The sequence below is a fragment of the Anser anser genome (genome assembly GCF_964211835.1).
Source record: "Anser anser genome assembly, chromosome: 5".
In the NCBI taxonomy this organism is placed as follows: Eukaryota; Metazoa; Chordata; class Aves; order Anseriformes; family Anatidae; genus Anser; species Anser anser.
Window position 1 is genome coordinate 62,578,879 of NC_139725.1, and position 19,297 is coordinate 62,598,175.

Consider the following 19,297-nt stretch of genomic DNA (forward strand, 5'->3'; position numbering starts at 1 on the left):
CTCCCTCTCACTCCGCCACACACATTTTCTATTTGAATAAAGTAGGTTAGATGCGGCGCTCCCTCCACCCGCCCGCCCGAGCAGGAATATTAATGAAGCAGATCCGTTGCCGGCACGCTGGGGATGCTCGGGCATCCCTGGGCCCGAGCGGGAGGGAAGGGGCTGATTTATAGGGGAACAACCCCGGCTATCCGGAGGGAGCGGGATATGCTAGGCAAGAGCACCCTCTGCCCGCTGGCAGGAGGGTCTGGCTCTATTCGCATGCCCCCATCGCTCCCCCTCCTTCCCTTCGCCGAGGAAAGGTCATGGGAAGCAGCTTACACAAGCCAGATGAGGTGGAGACCAAATCAGGACCAAGATTATACGGCAGGGACTTAAAAGCAGGGGCAGAACGGCAAGCAGCGCTGGTGCACGCTTCCCGCCTGCTTACAGCCCTCTCTCTCGTCCCACAGAGTCATGCCAAATTCGGGATAACTGGCAGTCCCTCGCTCCAAGGTTTCCAGCACGTGTGGCCAAGTTGGCCCCGGCTTGGCCAAAAAGGTTTGGGAGACCCGGATGGCTCTTCCAACCTGCTCCGGGCCCATTTGAAACCAAAGGGAAAGGGGACGCGGTGGCTGGCCCCCATGGCAGACAAGGCCTCCCTGTCCCCTCAGGTGGCCAGGGGAAGGTGGGGATTCATCCCCTGCCACAGGACAAATGGCAAGGGACACGTGGATGCCGGGGGAACCACTGAGCCCGGAGCCAAGACAGCCCATCCTGCACGTTGTCCCTCCTCCAGCACCCACCATCTTCAGAATCGAGGTGAGGGAAGGAGCACGGAGCGGCCTGCCCCAGCCAGGCCCCTCAGCCCCCAGCAGGCAGTGCTCTAAGCACACCCCAGCCAGGCTTTTGTGTTTAAGCCCACCGCTGAACCATTTAGGTTGGCAAAGACCCCTAAGACCATCAAGTCCAACCATCAACCATCCCCTCTATGCTTTGTCTCTGTGTCCCCTCTGACACCCTTGGGGTGAACTCAGAGACTCTCAGAAATCACCCTCACCTCATCGCGGATGGTGATTATACTTTCCTCACATGTTAGCCGAGACATTTCCTCTTGAGGTCTCAGTGGCACTGAGACGTGGGCAGCCCCACAAAGGGCAGAAGCGGCTTCTTGGGGCCACCACGCCTAAACAGCAGAGAGGGGGAGGCTTTTTGTGCCTCACCTAGCTGCTAAGCCCACGCCAAGGTACTACGAGGTTTGTCATGGCACACTGCAGTTGAGAATAAGGCCAAAGAAATCGGTAATTGTGCTTATTTTCTTTGCTTATAGGCAGCCTGATTGGTCCACTGCAACTTACTCCTGCTGTCTCTGTTTGTATCTTTTCTTCTAGGCAGCTGCCAGCTGATGCTGCACGTTGGTTTTGAGTGGAAAATACTAGCAGGCCTGAGCTCTAAAATGCTGTTTCACTCACGTTTCAATATTTAGCTATACAGATGCTGGAGAAGGCCTGCTATTTCACAACCTTGGACGCCAAGGGAGCTAACAGCATTATTTGCTAGTGGTCAGAAAATGCAAATCGCAGCTGCAGAAGGGTTGGCCACCTCGTGTGGGATTTCCTACGCTGTAGATGCCCCTCTCCATCACTCCCAGCATGGTGCCCGTGGTCCTGGAGAAGCCCATAAGGCAAATAAACACCTTTTCTTAATCTTCTTACATTTTTTGTATTTCTCCGCTCTATTAATAAAGGACTGGGAAATACATCTGTCTGCCCCAGCAAGGACCTCAAATCATGTTTGAAGTGGTGGGTAAAAGTACATGAGGCATTGTTGAATAGCCACTAGCTGAATCAAAAGTAATCCTAAGGCACCAAAACCACTGCTGTATTCAGGTAGATTTCAGGACATTTCAGCCACAAGAAATGAAGCTGAAATGTCCAAAAAAGAGCAATCCAACAGTTAATTGTTATGAATGCGTATTTTTAGAATTAAGGTCTGATTTTTTTTTAATTTTATTTTTTTTTATCTTTATTCTTATCAAAACATATGACTTCTCATTTTGGAGAAGGACAAAAATTTTTAAAACAGACCTAGAAGGATGAAGCCTGTGAAACCAAAAGGCTGAAACAATCCTCCAAAGGATGCAAACCGTTCTACTGCTGGCTGAATGGAGCATCACAAGGAAACGTTTCAAGAGCAGAAAAGATGACCAAGTCTAAGTGACCTCAGCTTCCTTCCAAACCCAGCAATTTCCAGAATTCCCCATGGGAATCCCTCTTTGTCATTGCCATGTGAGTGACAGCAGTGCCCACTGCCATCGCCCTGGCCTGGATGCCTGGAGGGAGATGAACACCCCAGGTACTGGGACATTCACCTGGGTTATGGGTGGTGGAAGAAGAGCTGCAGAGAGGGAAGATCCCCCGTGGAGGATGCAGACAGGCTAAGGGTTTTTCTTCCATCAGAAAAGGGAAAAGAGACACCTGCCTGCCAGCTTACAGGGAAGCTTGCATGCTGCAAATTCCCAGTATATCAGTTAAAACTCCACCAAAGGAAAGAGCAAGAGTAGTTTTGCCTCCACCTCGGACCCTGCCCCTCCAATTCTGGGGGTCCCATGTCAGTCACAGCAGAACAGCAGCCCCCACTGCTTCCCTGCTTGCCTCCCCTCTGCCTCATCAGAGCTGTGGCTTTCCAATTCTCACCACTCTCAAGCTCAGCAGAAGGTGTGGGAGGCATTTGTGGGCTGGAGGCAACCTTGCCAACCCAAAGGTTGTTGCATGGTGGCTTGGGGTTGCAAGAGTTCTGCAAGCTTGCTCCTTGCAGACATCTCCAAGTAGATCTCGGAGCTCAGCAGCCCAGGCTGGACAACTCAGGGATCGCCCCCGTTCCTAAAAACTGAGGCAGTGGAGAGCCAGGACAACTTGCTCCTGCAGGTCTTGTAGGCACTACCACGGGTTATTTGATTAAACAGCAGCACTGAGTTTGCAAAGCTGTCAATCCCATACCTTTCATCAGTACTTAATTCACTAAAAAAAAAAAAAAAAGCCACACCAACCCTTAAAAGCTTTGGAGCTGCATTTCTCATGGCTGCGATAATACTTACAATATGGACTCTAGCTGCTTTTTATGTAACTGCTGCTCTTAATCAGCTCGGTTTTAGCAGCTCTAACCTGCTCTTCCTTGATTTATTTTATTTTATTTCTAAAACAAACATAGATTTACAATCTCTCTGATTTCCCAGCTTTTATGCCACTCCACTGAGGCGCTTTAAACATCTCATTTATCTCCCATACATTGGGAAATTACAACCCCCTCCTCTCCAAAACAAACAAGCAAGCAAAAAAACCTCCAGCTAAAATCTACACAGTTGGAAAGTGTTGATTTAAACAATAACCCTGAAAGAAGATAGGGAGAGACTAGAACATGAAAACAGACTTTTTTTTTTTTTTTTTTCCCCTTGCACAGATTGAGCTGTGAGGTTGTTTGCATCAAATGTTGACTTGTTCCAAGGCAGCATCTATTTATATAGTGTGGAACTGGTAGGAAACAGCGTGAAATGATAATTTCCAGTCGTTGGGGAAAGACTGCACCATTACATTTGTTTTAGCACCCGTTTTCTTCTCTGTCCTGCCCACATCCATATCTGTACTTATACGAAGGGGGCTGGAAATTGTGGTGGTAATTTAACGTATTGGGCTGTCCAAACGAGGTTTGGATGGGAAGTATGTGCTAACGTTTTTTCTGATCTGTATCATTTATGAAAAAAATCCTTCCCTAATTAGACAGATGATTTAAGCTGTATTTGCTACTGATTGATGTGTTTGCTGAATACAAAGGGCTGTACTTAAGGAGAACAACTGCAAATCTTGCTCTAGTGAAAGCAATGCTGTGCACCAACTTCCTAGTCCGTTATGCTAATTGCAAAATTCACTGAATACAAATAGTGGATTTTTAAATTTTTCTTGTTTTAGACTGCTTTTATGTCTTTTTCGCATTTCTCTCCTGCCTAACGTAATCATAGATTCTTTAGTCTATATTATGTGAAACTAATGGGAAGCTTTCTCTTCCCAATTAACATTTGGTAATATATAAACAATCAACTCGCATATCTCAATGAATAAAAGGGATAACCTTCCCCTTCTTAGCTTTATATTAATTTTTTTTCATTTTGTAATGACCTTTTATGCACCCATGAAAATTACTGCCTGCAGAACACTGCACTGCACGATGCATCGCCTCCCTATTAGCAGTCAAAGCTTGAATTTTTAATTCAAGATAACCTCCAAACACTGAAACAGTTCACAGTACTTCAACCAGCAAACCCAGCAATTTATCACTTTCCCCTCGAAAACAGAATGCGGGCAAAACACGAAAAGTCTCCTATGTATTGATGGGGCATGGGGGGGATGGTTGTAAATCTAAACCCTCCATTCCAGAGCACATCCCCAGATGTAAATAAGCACACAAGCATGTTGCTACATATTTTTACCGAAGCAATTACAAACAGCCTTATCAGCGGCGGGTGAATTCGGCACCGGGCGCATTTCTTATCCGTTGTGCCCTCTGCTGGATACGGCACACAAGGCAAGCAATATTATTTCCAATTAATTTTTGGCATCATCACTTGGCATCTGCTTTAGGAATGCAAAGCGTGAAATTTGTAGTAGCAGGTTTAATATTTGATCCAGCCAAAAATATTTTTGCTACAAGGACTTACCTTTGGTGGTGTTTTCCTCCCCGCCCCCTCCCCTCCGCGCTCTTTCCTTGCCGCCGAGCCTTGTTTACGGTCCAAACTCGAAAATCTGCCACCGAACGCCATACGTGGCAGGAATAATTTCATGCTGTGCAAAATTTGTTTCATTTCACATCCTGTAAGAATAATTACTTAGCATAATGCCACTTAAGCTGCATTTCTAGCTGCAAACATTAAGGAAATGGTAAAAAGCTAGATCCCGGTTGGGAGAAAAAAAGGGTATTTAGGGGTCACTGGGGTTCCTTAAAACTAGACACTTTCAATGCCAGGGACAACAAGAAAAATTAGAATGATATAAATGTTGTTGCTGAATTTAAAAACACAGTAAGATCTAATATTTTCAATTATATTCCAGGTCACCTATACAACTGGGCACCTCAATAGGACACTACCTTCAGAAATACAGGACAAAATGCCTGGCCACATTGCCCATGTTTCTTGTATTTCCTGCATTTTCTGTAATTAAGTTTATTTGCGGGCTACAGTTGTCCAAATGGTCCTAAATTAAGCAAGTGAAGAAGCTGGACCTTTCTCACGTCATGTTATCCACTCTGATTTTTACATGATACAAAACAGGACTAGGTAGGTTTGGAGAAGAGTTGATGTGATGGATAAGTGGGTACATTGAACAAATTCAGCATAAGTTGTGAGAAGAATACCTTAGTACTTCAAGGCAGATACATGGTGCCAAAGGCGACTCTGATCTCCCACCTGGGCTCCCCAAAAGAGGATTCTTGTAGTCAGAATTACTCATGGTTCCCTCTTACCTGTAAAAACAGACTTTTTTTTTTTTTTTTTCCTAGCAAAACCAATCTGCAACACTCACTCAAATCCAAGAATAGCATGGCCTAGTTGAATTAACTCAATTAATTTTAAGGACCAAAATTAAATTTTTTTTTTTCTTTAAAAGCAAAAACAAACAACAAAAAAGTTCTTTTTTTTTTCAATTCCAAACCACAGCTTGAAATCAATCTCTTAATTTTTCTTTCCCTAATGTTGGCAAGAGACAATCTCATATGGAGAACCTCTCTTGAGAAGTACGTCATCCCCTCATTTTTTAGCTAGCAATTACAACACTCGTGTGCACCAAGTACCCAGGCTGCCCTTCATCTTCCTTGAGGCCCTTGTGTCTCTTCCTCACCCACCAGCAAAATCCACTTGTGCCATAGTTTGAACAACATGGATTTACATACACAAATTCACCGACAACCAGTAAGTTTGCATCAAGTTGATTCATCCCAAGAGAAGACAAATTCTCAGATTCATTAGGAACAGGATGAGAAGGCTCACTGGATGGAGTGCACTACCTCCAACCAGCCTGCTGCCAGCACAAATTCCCCCAACTCCACTCATCTGAAGCAAGTTATTCCAATTTATCCTCATTCCTTGTTTTCTCTCCGTTTCAAACAGGCCATTATTTTAATGTCAGGTCTGAATATAACAGGAGTGCCAAGAGGCAGCAAGGGAGAAACAATAAACTTTAGGAAAGAAATGGAAAAAATTTGGGCACACAAGTCCTTCCTCTGCTCTGAAACAGGCAGCAGATACTCCCTGAGGAGGTTCAGCAGTTCTTCAGATGTGCTTTTTACACTCTACACTATTTAAAAGGCTTTGCTGCTAAATCAAAGGCCAAGACAAAGAAGAGTAATAAACTAAAGGCCGCAAAACCATCCCAAAAGAGGTCGTGCTCCTCTTCCCCTTCTATGCATTTTTTCCACAAAATTCATAAAGTTGCTGCTGTACCTGACCTGCAGCAATGTGTTGAAGTGCTCTTGGAGAAGGGACAACGTGTGGAGGACATGGTGCCACCAGAGCTCTCCGTCCTCCCCGCACGGCCTGTGGTGGCCATGAACATGGCTGCTCCATGTGGCAACCTGGCAGGGGCAACGCCGCGAGCGCTCGCTCCAGCTTTGCCGGGCAGATCCAAACCAAACAGCCTTTCCCAGGGTGCTGACAATGACATCTTCATTCGGTGCCGTGAGCGGAGCAGGAGCTTTAGCCGCTGTTTGCTCACGTAGCGCTGTGCCAGGCTCTCGGCCCTGCAGGCCCCTGGGGTGGGATGAGGCTGGACCGCACTGGGGGCTTCGCCAGGGTGCAGGCATCGGCACCCCCTGGAGATGCCACCTGTAATATTGGTGCCTTGTTTCACGTGTCCCCCCAGTGTGGAGACTGGGGAACACAGCAACAGGGATTTGTGCTCTAAAACCCCGGCCTGATATCCTCCAGGCTGAGGCGGTCACAACACTGAGGTGTCACTGTCAATGGATAAAATGCGTTCATGACCTCGCCAGTTTTACTCTTTAATTTAAATGTGCAATGGGGGAGACTGGGAGAAAGGGCAACATGTTTAAATTAACACATCATTTACCAAAATCAGCATTAAAAAAACATGTTATCATACAAGAATCCGCAAGTGCCTCCATGCTGAAGTATTTCCTGGCTATGAATCACTTCTCACCAAACCCAGGCATGAATCAAGGGCAGCCAGCATTGGCCCTGGGCATATAGTAACCCTAACAGCACTCTGCTTGACACCTGAGTGGTTGCAAGACATCATGAATGCCTGTGCCACCTTACAGATCATCTCCAGACTGCTTTTGGGAAGCCTGGACCGCAAGTAGGTTTTGGTAATGCATACATACACATGTAGGACAGACAGATTTCAGCCACATTTCAGGACAGATCGCCCTGTTCGGCATCTGGTTCCTCAACTCTCTTTTAAGCAGCGAACGTAAGTTACCAACATCTTGACGAAGGCCAAGCCCAACAATTTAGCAGTTGCCTCTCTTTATTTCTTTTTAAAGACCACGCTGAATCCCGATGGGATTTGGGGGTTTTGTTTTAATGGCAAGGCAAGAATTCGCTGATCCTCCCCGTGGCGAAGTTACTTTCAAGTCAGGGAAAGTTCTTGGCCCACGATGAAAAGTCTTTGCCAATTAGCGCTCAACAACCTCAATTCATTCCTCCTGGTTCAAGATGAGTAGGAACCTAATAAGGCTGCGATAAAAGGGCAAAAGGCACCGAGTACCCAAAGGGGATTAATGGGCTCTTCCATTTATTTGTCTTCCCAACAGCTGAACTGTTACAAGTATTGACGGTCTTCAAACGGCCCCGCGCCCAACGCGGCCAATGGCCACCTCCAGCCCCCCAGCCCCACGGGGCGAGGGCTTCCCCCTGGGCGATGCCAAAACCAACAAAGCCCCGGGGATCAGGTAATGAAACTTCAGCTTTTCCCCCTTTGAGATTTATTTACTGGCAGCTGACAAGGGGCAAATTCAGCTCGGATTGTGTAGTCAAGGCCCTGTCAAGCCTTCAGAGGCACCCTTATGTCGAATCACCTTCCTGACTGGCATGTCGCTGAAAAGCCCTCGGCGCTGGTCCTTAACAGCTCCCGACAGCACAAAGGACACTCCAGACAGATGCCTACATGGCATCCTGCAGCATTTTAAAAGAGAATTAGTGGTTTTAATTATGGTCGTCGTATGAAAGGAAACCATGCAAGCTCCGCAGGAGACCTTTGATCAAACCCTTTTGCTAGCACAATGCCGCGGAACTGTGACTATTCCTAGCAAGGGGCCTTTTCTCGCTGAATGACTCACCAGTGATCTTTGAATGCAGACAAGTTCCTCGCCCTCCCTCTTCATTAGCGAGCATTTCTATACAGGCCCTATATAGTGCGCCGAGTCTAGGAGCTATACAATGGGGGGGAAAAAAGAATCCCTACAGATTCTGGCCTCTACTTAGGAAGTGCTGAAGGACTCTGAGTGACTTTATTCATTAAAACAGGTTGCTATTAATTAACTGTCATAATAAAATAAAGAACTATTATTTGCATTTCTTAGTGCACTCCCTTTAGTAATATGTATAAAAGATGCTTGTAACAAAAATGAATTTATAAGGGAGGAAAAAACCTCTGAAGTCTCCCTCCTCCCCCCCCTTTATTTTTTTTTTTTTAAGGTCTAGGCAGCAGGAGTCTGACTAATTATTAGGACCAGTTCTGCGAGAGAACAAATAGAGGTAAAACACAAATATGAAAGTAATTAGGAAAATGCAAAATCCTGTTTACTTGGCAACCAATTCATGCAACTGAGACTAACGAAGAGCAAATCAGCTTTGCTTGTTTGATAAACTTAGGGGTGCCACCTAAGAGGAGCTGATAAAAATTAAACTTCTGCCAGCATCCCTCAGCACTGCCTTGTAGCGAATAGGCTTAAAAACATGCATGCAATTGGTTCGTCTAAAAGCACAGGCAAATCTAACCTGAACAGATTCAGAGGAGGGATTTTCTAACTTCTGTCTCTGTTAAACATTTTCACCTTTGCAATCGACCATCGGTGATACCTCTGAGCCGAACATCCAGCACAGACACACGTGCTGCATGTGCACACAACTCATACAGACACAGTGCTTGCGAATGGCACAGTTGCAAGCATTTCTGGTCTCGTTCCCTAAAAAACTATCCCATTCCTACTGCTCTTCATACCTGGGAAGGCGTTTGCCGGTGGGAAAGTTCTGCTTGCAGTTTGCGTCGCTGCTTATTACAATGTGCCGTGATACGTTACTTGAAGCAGACTGCAGGCTTAGATACCTTTGTAGAGCCCCTCTTTTCTCCCAAGCAGATAGTGGAATCCACAAAAGCTTCCAATTATTTCAAGACTATGCAGCTGAGGAGGGGCATCTAATCAAGATAAAGAAAACCCTTGGCTCAATATATTTGCTTGAAAGGATTTTCAATAATGCAGGTAACAAAAGCATTCAAAAATTGGATTCCTAATGCTTTTCTGCTAGACTGAAGGGCTGATTTTGAGAAGCGAGAAGAAAGCCAGCCCTGAGAAAGCTGCATGGAGGAATGTATGATATTCTCTCCCTCTGTACAAACACTTCTGCAGGAATTGACAAAAAGGAAGAGATTTAAGTGAGGCACGGTCGACCTGAAATGTAGTCAATTGCAACACAAAGAGTTAAAATGACAGCCCTGCACCTCTCTTCTTTACTCTCCCCTCTGCTTTGTGGCTTTGCAACCCAAAAGCCAGAGGTTTTTTTTTTTTTTTATTGCTCATTTCTAATCCACTGTTTGGTCAGGAATTGTTTATAGGAGAAGAGGGGAGAATTGCTATGGAAATCATACTGTGAAAATAAATCAGAATGAAAGGGAGAAAAATGAAGAAAAATACAAGAATCCTAGACAGCGGCTCGTTTTTTATACATACAGCACTCAATGAAAAGTGCTCAAGTTTTCCCACAATGAGGTAGAGGGCCAACAAAAAAAGTCATCTACTCTTAAAGGGATCTATTAGGATTAGCGACCACATGAGCCTAAATCTGCACCTACACGCACGCACGGCAGAGAGCACAAACACAGCGCTCAAAGTACAGACTGAGTCCTGCAACAGAGCATCCCCACGCAGCACCTCTCGCTCCCATGCACATCCCGCTTACTCCTCCACTCAATAACGTGATCCTTATGGAAGTCCTTCATTCTCCGAAAAGTTTCCTAACCCAAATGCAGTCCTGGACTGGCAGTAATTTCCCTCCCATAACACCACTGCGCTGAGATTTCAGAGAATGGCAGAGCAAAGTATGAAAATTTTGACAAACACGCATTTCCACCAGAGCTCGGTGTCTTTTTTAAGCCTTTCAAAGACTCATCTCCATTTTGAAAGACAAGCTATTTTATGTCATTTTTTGGAAAATATGTAGCTGAGCTCTTGGTACCTGAGTTATTTGGCCTTCTAGGTATATTAAAAAGTAGGAGAAATGTCAACACCGAGGTGTCTCTACCCTAGACTGATAGAGCACAAGAGATGCTACGCTGCTGTCTACAGAGTCACAGTGGCCTGCAAAGAAAAACACAGATCGCCTGCTATGGGAAAACCCATGCAATGAAGTCTATCACAGCACAAAACCCCAGTGTAATGAAAATAACCCTCCCTGTAAAGCCAGGCAGGAAGAGCTGGATTTGTTTCACCCACCATCCCATGCCAGCCGCTGCATGTGTCCCCAGTGGGTCACGTCTGCAGCACCCCATGGTAGAGGCACAGCCAGGGCAGGGAACATATCTGAAACAGCACGCGGTCACACCCCCACAGAGGCCACACACTTGTCCTGATGGAAACCTACCTAACTGCACTGCCCCGTGACCATACAAATGCACAGACACAGCACAGCCTACAGAAAAATGTCTGTACAAGCCTCTTTGCTCAACGACCGAAGAAACATTTAAAACTTAAAAACACTTTCTGCATCTATAAGGGATGCCGTATTCATAAACAAAATTAAAAGCTCTCCATAGTACTAGAGATTCACGGGTTTCCTTTAGAAGGAAACTCTCCTTTGAAAGCCAGCATTTTATTTAGTGATGAGCTTTCTTCCCCATAGAAAACAATACAAACTGTTCATTTGGCAACGGCCATCAAAGAACAAATAACAGTACGTTCCTGCAGTGACAAGCCTGCTTGATGTCCTCTTTACTACTCTTTCTGCTGCCTTTTATAAACATTCTCACGTTGTTGATGCCCAACTCAAATGTTAGCTCCTAACTTCAAAAATCTCAGCGCTTCAGAAGGCATGGAGGGGACAGGCGCTATCCAGCTCGCCGCTTCAGATTGGCTTTCATTTTCCTCAGCCCCTGCAGCTCCTTCTTCAGGTGTTTCACAGCCTGCAGGATATCCTCCCGCTGGGGATCGTCTTCTGCTTTCTCAGTGTACAGGAGGAAATGTTTAACAGTTTCAGAGAGCAGCACCTCGGGATCCACATCCACCTGATGGAGACGCAACATCCTCTCGCAGGCTATCGCATAGTTTTTGTGCCAGTTCACCGGATGATTTGGATGAGAGTTGACAATTTCTTTGTATGACTGTTACAGGGAGAAAAAAAAAGACAAATTAATCAAACAAAAGGGACCAACAGCTTTTAACAGTGCTTCAAAACTGTCCATAAAGGAACAGATGCTATTTAAATGTCTACGCCCAGAGTCAGAGGATTTCTGAAGCCTCACTCTGTGTTTGCTGTGTGATGTGTGACAGAATGAATCCAAAATCCAACTGGGAGCTGAATCAGTTCCTTTTGTGGAGCAGCTGTATGTTTAGAAACATTACAGACGATCGAAAGAACCCCCGGGCACATCATGCCCTTCCCCAAGAGAAGGGTTACACTGGGCTGGGGAAAAAGATTTCACTGCTGCATCTGGAAAAACATTTACTCAATATTTCAAGAAGTAAGGACAACTCCAACAGGACTTGAGCAGTCTGTTGATTGGGGATATTCATAAGCTCAACATCAGGCACACGGCTGACAACACTGCAGAACAGAACAGCAAAAATCACAACATAATAGGCAAATGTTTAAAGGAAACTATTTGTAGGCTGTTTGCTGGGGTATAAAACACTCCTCCTCTCTGCTGACACACACTGATCGCTTTGTGCATCTGCTGGCATCTCTGGCAGTACAATATTTATAGAGATACCTCCACCAGCTTACGTATGTCATTCTTTGCTGTGAAATGCAGCAGAATTAATTTGCAGTGAGAAGACTGTCGGATTTTACACTTGCTGGCTCAGATGCATGACTGTGTAATGACGGAGAGGACAAGTGCAAAGAGGGGACTTCAGGACAGGCAATCTCTTGGCATGGGTTTGGAGCCCAGCACAGACAACATAATTATAGCAAAAGGAGGGTGTCGACTGGTTAGCTTTTGGCATCTTCCCTGACCGAGAGGGCAAGCAGGAACAGATAATATCCCTGAACAAATCTCTTTGAATCTGCCATGCTCCTGGTTTGGATGGATGAGAGAGAATGCAGATTACAAGACAACCCACCTATATAGATACACCGTGATATTTCAACGTAGTCAAGAAATTAAAAACAATAAAAAAGGATGAAGACTGCAGGGAGCATTCATAGTAAAATACATGACTTACTGTGTATGCCAACGTATAAAGCTGTGATTTCATTTCTGCAGTCACACTGGCAGTTTCTGCAAGGTCAAATATAAAGAAAGCTGTTTTCATCCTAGGAGAACAAGAAAAACATCCATTATACTAGCTGCTTAACATAACCAGCTCACATCTCATGATTACACACATCTTCAATGCGCCCATAAAGCTCTTTAATTGTACGGGACAGCACACAAGCTTTTTTCAAATCAGTGACACCAATACAATTTCTTTCCACGGCATGTCCGAACTACCTCTGTTCCTTCAAGATACTTTGAGCAGAGCCTTCAGGTGAACAAAATCATTACTTGCCAGAGGCAATACACCCTTCATCTCATTTGGCCCATCTTTTCCTCCTGAAGCTTGGCTCGTTTAGATCCAACAAGGCCATGCATCATCAAGCTGCCCACTTTGGTGTGTGTTTCCACGCCAAGGAGCTGGCATTGCCCATCAGCTGTTGGAGGGGAGCAAAGGAGCATCACCTGGCTTGCCACATCTCCTCGTTGGCGACAGCTTCCCAGGAAGAGGGCTTGAAACTAAATGGGAATTAAAATAAAATCCAGCCATCAGATCCATGTCAGTGTTTTGCCCGTCACACAATCGTCCCTTCTAACGCAAGCAGCTACAGACCTCCCAGGCAGAAGAAAACCTCTCATGAAGCCTATGGCTCTGTGACAGCAGGGAACTGAGCTGATCCTCAGTCATTCATAAAACTTTATTCCCCTCTCTGCACAGGGGGAGTCTCTGGTGCGTACATTGGTTGTTTCACAGCATCCCAGCTAGGCACAAAGCGAGAGATGGTTTCTAGCATCCACCACAGCTCAGCCTGTGACATTTAAAGCTTTAGGTGTCCCACATCCTCAATGTTTTTTGGCTCCCAATTAAGTATTAAACAAGAACTGGATCTGAAAACTGTCTAGAAACATCCTCTCTATTTTAACTCTAGCAAAAATACCACAAGCAGATTTATTTTATGTTTCAAAACTCAAAACATTATGATTATGCTTCATGTTTAGTTTCTCTAACACTGCAGTGGATGCGGTTACACTGCTGACAGAAGAATAACGAGCAGGAAGGTACAGGGTCCTCTGCCTCTTACCTCCCATAGTCTTCAGTCCAGTTATAGAGATTCCTTGTGAGACGAATCCACTCTCCTGGGTCAAAGACAGCATCAGAAGGAACCAACTTTTCACAAGTACCCCACGGCCAAAGAGAGTAACTCCTTCTCCAGGTTGAGTCCCCTTCATGAAGACCTATGCACACAAACACCTCCTTACTGCCAAAAAAAAAAACAAAAAAAAACAAACAAGAGAGGAATTGTGAAGCCATGCCACAGACCTTGGGCAGCCCCGCATGCTCAAGCAAGCCATCCACCCCACATCGGTGCAACAGGCAGAACTTAAGCCACACATTTTCTGTGGCACAGACACCCACCCAAACCATCTCACGTCGGAAGGTGCACGTCTCCAGGGCAGGCTGCAAAACAGCTCCTGCGCTGCAAATGAGGACCCATCTGGTATTGGACATCTGTGCAGCCAGCACAGGAGATACCACGAGGGGAGATGTCCTCTCTGCCGGACCTCACACACGTGCCAGAAGCAGGAGGAGAAGCCCATTTCTTCCTGATGGCACTTGCCCGTGCTCTTCTGCCTACCCACACTCACAAGGCTCAACCCAGCTAGTCTAAATGCAGATGCTACTCTTATTCATGTGAGTATCTAATCCTTTCTCCACTCTTACTAAGCTATTTTTATACGATGATTATTCGTGGAATACATTCATTCTATGCTAATCACTTGGCCACAACGCTCACCAAGGAGAAGCTGCAGTCATTTGCTCTCCAACTATCGTCATTTTGAGTACACGGGAACGTTCCTTTTTTGCAATGAATTGTTAGTGAAATCAAAACAAAAATTGTAAATATTCTCTGCCAATCACCTTATTTTTCCTTCCTTTCCAAACCTACCTCAATACAACAAGAATATTTTATCTTACTCAACAAGATATAATATTGTTCAACAATACTGAACGTTTTATCTGGATGGAGTTACTTCTGCAGGGATATTTGCTTTAATTGTAAAAATAATCTCACCACCAGGGAGGAAGTCAGCAGAGAAAATTGGTCTTTAGGATGCAGTACCAGGCTGTTCCATAAACAATTTCAAGAAAAAAAGGTTGAAGATTTTAGGAAAGCTGTTACATACAAAGAAATGCTTACTGTTTATTTACTTTGAGGAAACGATGGAGATTAAAAGTTCGTGTCCCATCGGGTAACACTCCTTCCACAGGATTCCACCGGTTCCCAGGAAAAGAGACACCGGGTAAATGCTTCGCCAGCTTGGGTAAATACCATTCATAAGTCATCATCTATCACCAAAAACATTACCACAATTAGAACAAGAAGCAATTTTCATCCATTTTACACCCAGCAGCTGTAGAAATGGTTTCTGCATGAGCAATGACTCCATTTACACAGCAAGGGTCGCCTCCCATTTCAGCAATGGCTTTCAATATTGGTTTCTGAACGTACCTCCTGGTCCACTAAGGTGACATCTGGCCTCACTCCTTCGCAGTAATGAAGGTACCGAAGGGCGTTCCCGGGTAAATCTCCTCTGAGCAAGACCACTGCACCCATCGGCACAGAGAACAGCAGGTTTCTCGCAAACTTGTCAACAATATAATTGGTGCTCTGATCACAGGTGCTTAAGAGAACAGATGAGAAAGAGCATCTTACAACTAGGCATCTGCATGGCTTTGCCCATCTTCAGAACAATTTTATGCAATAGGCATCCACACGTGAAGCCCTTCATGTGGTCAGATCCTGCTGAAAATCATCACTTCCATTTACAGAAAAAAAAAAGATATAAAAATGAAGCATTTAAGACTACAGTGCCTCAGACACCATCACCATAGGCATGCCTTGACATTTTTGACAAAATACACACTCACTGTATGCATTCACCTTCATTTTGACTTTTTCTTGGGCTACACCTAAAGACTTATTAGTTAGAGCTGGAATTGCCACTACAAGAACGGCTCTCAGGATTTGAAATCCTTTTAATGCTTTTAATTAAGCATTAAGTAGCCACGTTTTTGTAGCATCAGGTAGAAGTAGATTTACATTAGTTGAGATGAGATCCTTTCTGGTACCCGATCACGTGCATGCACACCAGCATGTACACTCAAGAGCAGGACGCTCTCCTGCCCATGTGTTGTACACTTCACCAGCTGGTCAGCCTCTACCTGAGCACCCCTACTACTATTCTGGTTTGTACCCAGACCGCGGTAGAGCCTTCAGCATGGTTATGGAATAAGAAAGCCCTAAAATACAGAAGAGAAAAAAAAAAAAGTAAGAAAAAATCCTGGGCAGAAGGAAACCTGAAGCAAAGCAAGGGAAGGAGAAGGTGACTGCTCAGGACAAATCAATTCTGCAAGCATTAGGCAGTAAGGCACAGATTCATGGGTTTCTTCCATAACAAGCTTAGGTATCTACATCATTTTCTTCCTTCAGCCCTGACTTACAGCCTGAGGTTGGTGCTTGGTGGTTCTGAGAGTGGGCAGACAAAGGAGTGGGGCAGATTTCACACCTCCAGGCCGTGACCACGGCTGCTTCGATGGGCACCTGGACTTGCGCAGGTTCCAGCAGCAGCCGACCGCACAGCACCCCACAGCCCTGGGGACTCCTTACCTGTAATTTGCCCAAATTTGAGAAGCAACAAGAGCCACAGCAGAAAACCACTCCAGCCCCGGCAGCACCCAGCCGCCCTCCAGCATGGCACCGGCGAGGGACACGAGGATGGGCAGCCCCAGCCCCGCCAGCACAGCCACAACGGCATTGCTCTGCATCCAGAACCGCTCCACCTAGGGCACAAACGCAGCGCATGTACCATCTGCCACGGGATGCAGGTCCAGGTTTTCAGGGCAGGATGGTCTCTGGGCTGAGACGCTCACAGTTTAAGAGCAGACAGAGATACGCAGAGTTTTTTTTGTTTTATTTTTTTCCTTCCTTTTAAATACAAATCATCCCTCTAAATTCCCAGAGAGCACATCTCTGTTTCCCCAGCTATAAGGAAACAGAAAATGTAGCTGCATGTTCGCACCCTGTGCAGCTCCAAGACAACCACCTGTTCCTGATTAGCAGGGGATGCAACAGCAGCCGACAAAGCATGAAGGAGGCTTCTTCCAAAATTTAACACCCCAGAGCAATTTTTGGAGTGAAACTTACCACGCCCAGAAACAAAGGCTTTGTAACATCCAAATTTGCTCTCCAGGCAAAAAAGAGAGAATAAACACAGAGCATTCCAGCGAAGAGCCAAATCACGGATGACTTCTGTTGCCTTCTCCTATAAAAAATAATACAGCGCTCTAGTGGCGTGATCAAAAAGTAGGAAAAAAGTTGTGTGCACTTAAAGGTAACCGTCTCTCTGCATACCTAAATGAATTTAATTCAAGGAGCTGCTGGGTCTTTACCTTTGCAATTTATGAAACCTTTCAAAGCACACAACCATCAGGATTGCAAACTTTTTAAGCCTGCGGTCTACAAAGTCTCAGAGTAACTACATGCAGGGCTGTTTTGCTCTTCATCAATAATTAGAACAGGACAACTGCCGAAATTTCTGCACAGAAAAGCAGAACAGCTCCACACGGCACATGGCAGAGAAAGCAGCCATAGCTCACACCCAGCCCACAAGGCAAAGTGGCTCAGAGCAGAGAGTCCCCTCCAACTTACGGCAGTGCTGTGCTGAAACAGGCCACGAGCGCCAGGGCGAGGACAGGGAGGGAGAGCTCCGACCTCATCTGCACCAGCTGGGAGCTGTGGAGAAATCAAGTGCACGTCTGCATCACCCCGAAATCGCTACCAGCACTCGGAGCGTAGCAAGGAGCAGGGCAGAAGGACAGCATAACGCATCCCTGTCCTGCTGGGGTCAAGTCTACCAGGAATGGGAACAAGCTGGGTTTATACGGCAGGATTTTGGATGAAAAAATTGCTGGGGAGGGGATCGAGCATTGTTCCCTCGATAGGAAGACAGACAGACGTGCACCATCCTGGTGCTCGACATGCACAGCCCCAGGTTTGGAAGGAGAGGAGGACAGGCAGGAGAGGAGCCACCTGGGCTGAGAGCACAGGTAACAGGTTTGTCCCCACTGCAAGGTGCACTTGGGATTTTACTCACACCAGCATCTCTCTCACACTGGATCCAGTCTCCGACTTGGCCTGGATTAAAAAGAAAGAAAACCCATGAGAAGCCCACACCCTGACTAATGTGTCACTGGGGCAAGGAAAAGTCTTTTTGTTTTCAGTTTGCAGAGCCCCCAGCATACAGGGCTCCTCCAAAACCCCTGCAGGTCGTGCCCCAGAGTGGGCACAGTGAACAGGAATTGCTTAAACAAAGAGAAAAGCACATGGGCCTCAATTCCTGCTTGCTTACCAGCCTTGCTCATGGCCCCTCTGCATTCACAGATCTGTACAGATATATGAGATTTTTTTTTTTCTCGATAAAAACAGAATAGTTAATTGATTTTTTTTTTTAACTGAAGTGTCAGAAGATGGAGAGCCAGCCCCCAGGCCGTGGTACACCACCAACCACCTCCTGGTTCCCATGTCCTGGCTTTCTGTCTCCTACAAAGCCCCACCTTGCTGGATGCTGATGGCAGCCACGAAGGTTTCCTTGCAAGAGATGACATTTCTGATCCTCAGCTTAGAGGGGGAGGTTTCTATGGTTTGGCCCCAAAAGCCCCAGCAGGGTGCAAGCCCACTACCCCAAGCAATCACATCTGCTACCGTGACCTCTGCAGGGAAATGCTTTCTCCCCAGCACAGCCACCCTGGTTTTTTGACCCTGCTTGCCCCTAAAACAAAGTAAAGCCCTTCCCTAGGACGCAAGGGCTGTCTGTCCATCCAGGCAGGGCTCTGGCATTAGCCCAGCTGGCATCAGGACCAAACGCTTGGATTTTGCTGCATTTACTGCTCCAGCTTCAGACCAGTTCATCGTAAATGTGATTTACGACGCAGGATTACACATGGTCCAGCCCTAAGCCGCCTGAACATCAACTTGAATTCATCACATCTGATGGAGACAGGAGTTAAGGGATTTGCATGCCTTGGTATTGCTCTGCCCAGCAGAACCTAATTCTCGGGAGACAGCTGGGAACAGGACAACAGGGGAAGTCTCCGAAGCCCTTCACAGGGTGGACGTTACCTCTGGAGGAGTTTTGGAAAGATTTAAGTGCCAGCAGCAGGAATAATCAAATCTTTTGCCTCACATGCTACAGCCACACTGTAGGTCTCAGGGGTGGCTGTATGACCGTTCCCTGGAATGGCAATGGGGTGCTCGTGGCGTGTCACCAGCTGGATGCAGCTGCTGAAGGCACAGGACATCATTTCTGAGGATGCTGAGGACCCCAAGGAGTGACAGGATATGTAAACCATACCTCTTTCTCTTCTCCCAGCCCTCTGCACTGAAATCTCTGAAGCAGGATGGAAAGAAGGGGTGCTGGGCATTGCTTTCCTTGGGTGGCCGGAGCCAAACATCTAAGTTAGGGCTGGAGGAGACAGATGCAAACCCTACACCCTGCAGAATCACATCACACCTCCCTCCCTTTGCAAAAGCACAAAGCAGGCAGAATAATCCAGAGCA

General features: G+C 46.0%; 1 protein-coding gene across 6 annotated transcripts in view; it reads right to left on the reverse strand.

The window, feature by feature from the left end:
• Positions 1–11,017: 11,017 nt before the first annotated feature.
• Positions 11,018–19,297, reverse strand: part of TMEM260 (transmembrane protein 260) — a 29,832-nt gene continuing 21,552 nt past the window's right edge. For all 6 annotated transcript variants that reach the window (XM_083836689.1, XM_083836694.1, XM_083836691.1 and 3 more), the window contains 10 exons: positions 17,835–17,875; positions 17,390–17,473; positions 16,886–17,003; positions 16,349–16,521; positions 15,191–15,362; positions 14,879–15,027; positions 13,760–13,936; positions 13,143–13,196; positions 12,646–12,736; positions 11,018–11,582 (listed from right to left, as the gene is read on the reverse strand). In XM_083836689.1, coding sequence (XP_083692815.1) covers positions 11,310–11,582; positions 12,646–12,736; positions 13,143–13,196; positions 13,760–13,936; positions 14,879–15,027; positions 15,191–15,362; positions 16,349–16,521; positions 16,886–17,003; positions 17,390–17,473; positions 17,835–17,875 — 1,332 coding nt within the window. In that variant the 3' untranslated portion in view covers positions 11,018–11,309. The remainder of the gene's footprint in view (positions 11,583–12,645; positions 12,737–13,142; positions 13,197–13,759; positions 13,937–14,878; positions 15,028–15,190; positions 15,363–16,348; positions 16,522–16,885; positions 17,004–17,389; positions 17,474–17,834; positions 17,876–19,297) is intronic.